The following is a 3,548-nucleotide window of genomic DNA, read 5'->3' as shown; positions in this document are numbered from 1 at the left end:
GTGCTCCAAAAAATGCCCCATTGAACCAAACAACATGGGGAGTGGGGAGTTAGATGATCATCAAGAGTGATGAGTGCACGACAACATGCAAAATTAGCACAACAAAGTTGGGTACATTCATAAAAAAAATGTTCACCACACATGTTCATACAATAATACATACTGATTCTCAATAACAGAAATAATGTACCTTAGCTAAAAAGCCACTTACAAGCAAGCAAAACTATCGAGGGAATGTCGCGGATAACAGGAATTCTTCTTCTTGGCTATAACACCTGCTTGTTTCTTTTTGTTTTTTCTTTGCTTGTTGGCTGGTCGAGGGATAGCCCGTTGCTACATACACCTCATCTATTTCTTCTACCAAATCAGCCAAGACAATCTCCTTGGTTGCTTGGAGAGCTTCAAGCGCCATCTCCACTTGCCTCATGGTTGGCCGCTCCTCTGCTCCTAGTTTCACACACGCCACAGCTAGAGTAGCAACTTCGTTCACTTCGCTACCCCCCTCCTCTACAACTTGTGGGTCTAATATTTCGGGCAGATTACCTTCTGCAAGTAGTGCCACAAATTGCATGACAAGTCCATCGCCTTCGGTGGATCTATACAAAGATGGCTTCCTCCTAGTAAGCAATTCAACAAGAAGGACTCCAAAGCTATAAACATCACTACTTTCTGTGAGGCGCCCATTATAATAATACATAGGGTCTAAGTACCCTATAGTTCCTTGCACTGCAGTTGTTGTTCCTGCTTGATCCACTTGAATGTATCTTGAAGCTCCAAAGTCTGAAACTTTTGCTGTCAATGCATCGTCAAGAAGTATGTTGGAAGGCTTGATATCTCTATGTATTACTGGGACTGAAACAGCAGAGTGAAGGTAAGCGAGAGCTTTGCTTATTTCACTTGTGATCCTCAACCTATCTTTCCAAGGAAGCGATCCTGGTTCTGGCCTGTGAAGATGATCACTGAGTGTTCCATTGGAAATGAACTCATAAGCCAATAAAGGGACTTCTGTCTCGAGGCAACACCCACGGAGCCTCACAATATTTCTATGGTTGATTTGTGAGAGTATGGCAACCTCATTTATGAACTCGTCGATTTCTCTCTTGACAACAATATTTGATTTCTTGATGGCCACAACATGCAGGTCCGACAAGATCCCCTTGTAGACGGTGCCATGCCCTCCTTCACCGAGCCTGCGAGTTTGATCAAAATTGTTGGTAGCCTTCACTAGCTCTTCTAATGAAATGATCATCCTCTCTCCGATATCTGCCCTGTGAGATACCAACTGCTTCAATAGTTGCCCACGGTTCTGACTAAAGAACTTCCATCTCAATGCATCAGCCTTGCGTTGCTTAAGAGCACGGGTTATTAGGAGTGCACCAAGAACCAACAGTAAAATGCATGGTCCACTTGCAACCGAGAGACCAATGATTAAACGCAAGTTACCTGGAAATTAAACATTACACATATATATATTTACTATTATTATTTGCTCAATAATGTATATTTAACCGTTTCCACGCACTAGTAGTATTTGTGAGGCTGGTGATCATCATACCTTTGTGGACGCAGCCACCAGGTAGGGTATAGTTGCCATGTGTTCCTGCCGGGCACCGGCAACGAAACGACCCCGGCAATTCCTCACAGTCGCCATAGCAGTCATATTTTTCTTTCTGCTCGCACTCTTTGATATCTGCATATACACAATCTAATTTATCATGTCTACTTTAAGACCACGTTAAGAAAAAATAAAAATCAAGTTTACAAAACAGCCACGTGCAAATTACGTTACCTTGGCATCCGCCGGTGAGGTAAGGGTTGCCTTCGTAGCCCTTCTTGCACTGGCAGGAATAGGCTCCCCTGTCCTTACAATACTTGTCATCCTTGCATTTGCTGTTGGTGCTCTTGCAGATGCTCCGCTTTACGTCATAGGGGCATTTGCGCGAAAAATTATACACTGGGACGTCGTGCGCCACGGCCCACTGGAGGACCACAGGGACCCTGAGCTGATCAGCCTTCCGCCGCCAGTTACTACTATTCTTGTAGGTAAATTTCATAACCACTTTCAGGTTGTTCTCCTTTAACCAGCCCACCTTGGCGATGAGCAGTACGTTCTTCACCGTTGTATAGCGCTTCGTGTCATTGCGCTGGATGCCCTTGAGCCCATTGACGTAGACATCGTAGGACACGCCGTAGGGCATGCTGTTACCGATGATGGACGACTGGCAGCAACCGATGTTGGAGCAGGTAGAGTTGGGGCCATGCCCCGGAACATATCCGGCAAATCGACGATCAGAGAGAGGAGGGCAGAAAGAGGCGCAGCCGCTGACGAGGTTACCCTTTCGCAGCAACATCGCCTGCACGTTGCAGCCCGTCAGTATGAACTCGTTGGACCTCGGACGCAGGAAGTACATCACCCCGCCGGCGGTCTCACCGAGGCTCCACCGACCGGAGCGACCACTCATGTTGATGGCTTGCAGTCCATGGCTGACGACGCGCATCCAGCTGTTGTCCAGGGAGATGCGGTCGACCTCGAATGTGCCAGCGCTGCCGTCGCCGAGGAGCAGCCGCGGGGGCTTGCTTCCGTCATTGTCGCAGGTGAGCTTGAACCCTGGCCTGTAGCACCTGCTCGGCCCCATGCCGAACGGGTACGGCACACTCACGTCGCCACAGCTGGTGTCGCAGCCCGGCAGCCCAATCATCATCGGCGGATCCCCTGCGGCGACGGCTTTTGCCGAGATCAGCAGCACCAGCGCCGCTGCCGCAATGGATACACTGCTGGTTACCATCACGTACGGGCGGCACGGAGATGGGTTGTCTAATTTCCTTGTTGCTAGAGTTAGCTGATTTCACTTAATTTTGCTATATGTACATAGTACTACGTGCTACTATCACTTAAAAATGTCAAGGCGCCGGCACGTGAAAGTGAACGAAAATATATCTGCCTGTTACTATACTCCAGTCAAAGTTAATCGCTGAGTTTGCCTCATAACCTCGTCTACTAATCTTCCTCTGGGAGGATAAGTTAGCAAACAGGCGTCCAGCCTTGCCAAATGGCAGTCGATGACGCCGGACGTTTTGTCATTGTTGTGGTTCCTTCGCTTTAGTTACATCAACGCAGATTAGTAATAATCAATCGTTTGACTCGGGGCTCCTGAGACCAGGATTTAGTCCCATTCTCGAAATTCTTTTGTGTATGTTGCCATCCTCAAAATTCAGCACCCTATTTTCCTTTTTTTTTTCGGGTTCATAGCCTCTTTTCTCCCTCACTAAGACTGCCTCGTTGGGAATTATGGGCTATGCAGTCTACCCTCTTATTTCTCTGTCTTTTCCTTGATGCTGCTCATAATGCATATTGAGGCTAGAGTATAGGGACTTATTTATAGACTCTATTTTCAGTTGTTTTATTATTGCACCTATTTTTGGAAAAATCCGTGTCTCTCATGGGCAATGTTATCAATCATGATAAAACATTCCAGTTTTTTGAGTCTAAATAAACTAGTCCCTAGCACACATGTATGAGTTGTGTGTGCCATGATTAGACTGAATCT

At 46.8% G+C, this 3,548-nt stretch overlaps 1 protein-coding gene across 1 annotated transcript; it reads right to left on the bottom strand.

The window, feature by feature from the left end:
- Positions 1 to 223: 223 nt before the first annotated feature.
- On the bottom strand, positions 224 to 2,786 carry LOC123140995 (wall-associated receptor kinase 2-like). The gene is made up of 5 exons (XM_044560250.1): positions 2,328 to 2,786; positions 1,790 to 2,075; positions 1,556 to 1,690; positions 1,510 to 1,521; positions 224 to 1,443 (listed from the first exon to the last, which is right to left on the bottom strand). The coding sequence occupies exons 1-5, from the start codon at positions 2,784 to 2,786 to the stop codon at positions 224 to 226; spliced, it is 2,112 nt and encodes a 703-aa protein (XP_044416185.1).
- Positions 2,787 to 3,548: the final 762 nt, after the last annotated feature.

This window comes from Triticum aestivum, chromosome 6D (assembly GCF_018294505.1).
Source record: "Triticum aestivum cultivar Chinese Spring chromosome 6D, IWGSC CS RefSeq v2.1, whole genome shotgun sequence".
NCBI classification, from domain to species: Eukaryota; Viridiplantae; Streptophyta; class Magnoliopsida; order Poales; family Poaceae; genus Triticum; species Triticum aestivum.
This window is presented reverse-complemented; position numbering and strand designations above follow the sequence as displayed.

Coding starts and splice junctions, on each gene's coding strand:
- LOC123140995 (XM_044560250.1), bottom strand. CDS start 2,786: ATGGTAACCAGCAGTGTATCCATTGCGGCAGCGGCGCTGGTGCTGCTG. Junction 2,076..2,327: donor TGCTGCGAAAGGGTAACCTC/GTCAGCGGCTGC, acceptor GGCTGGTTAAAG/GAGAACAACCTGAAAGTGGT. Junction 1,691..1,789: donor CCTCACCGGCGGATGCCAAG/GTAACGTAATTT, acceptor GTGTATATGCAG/ATATCAAAGAGTGCGAGCAG.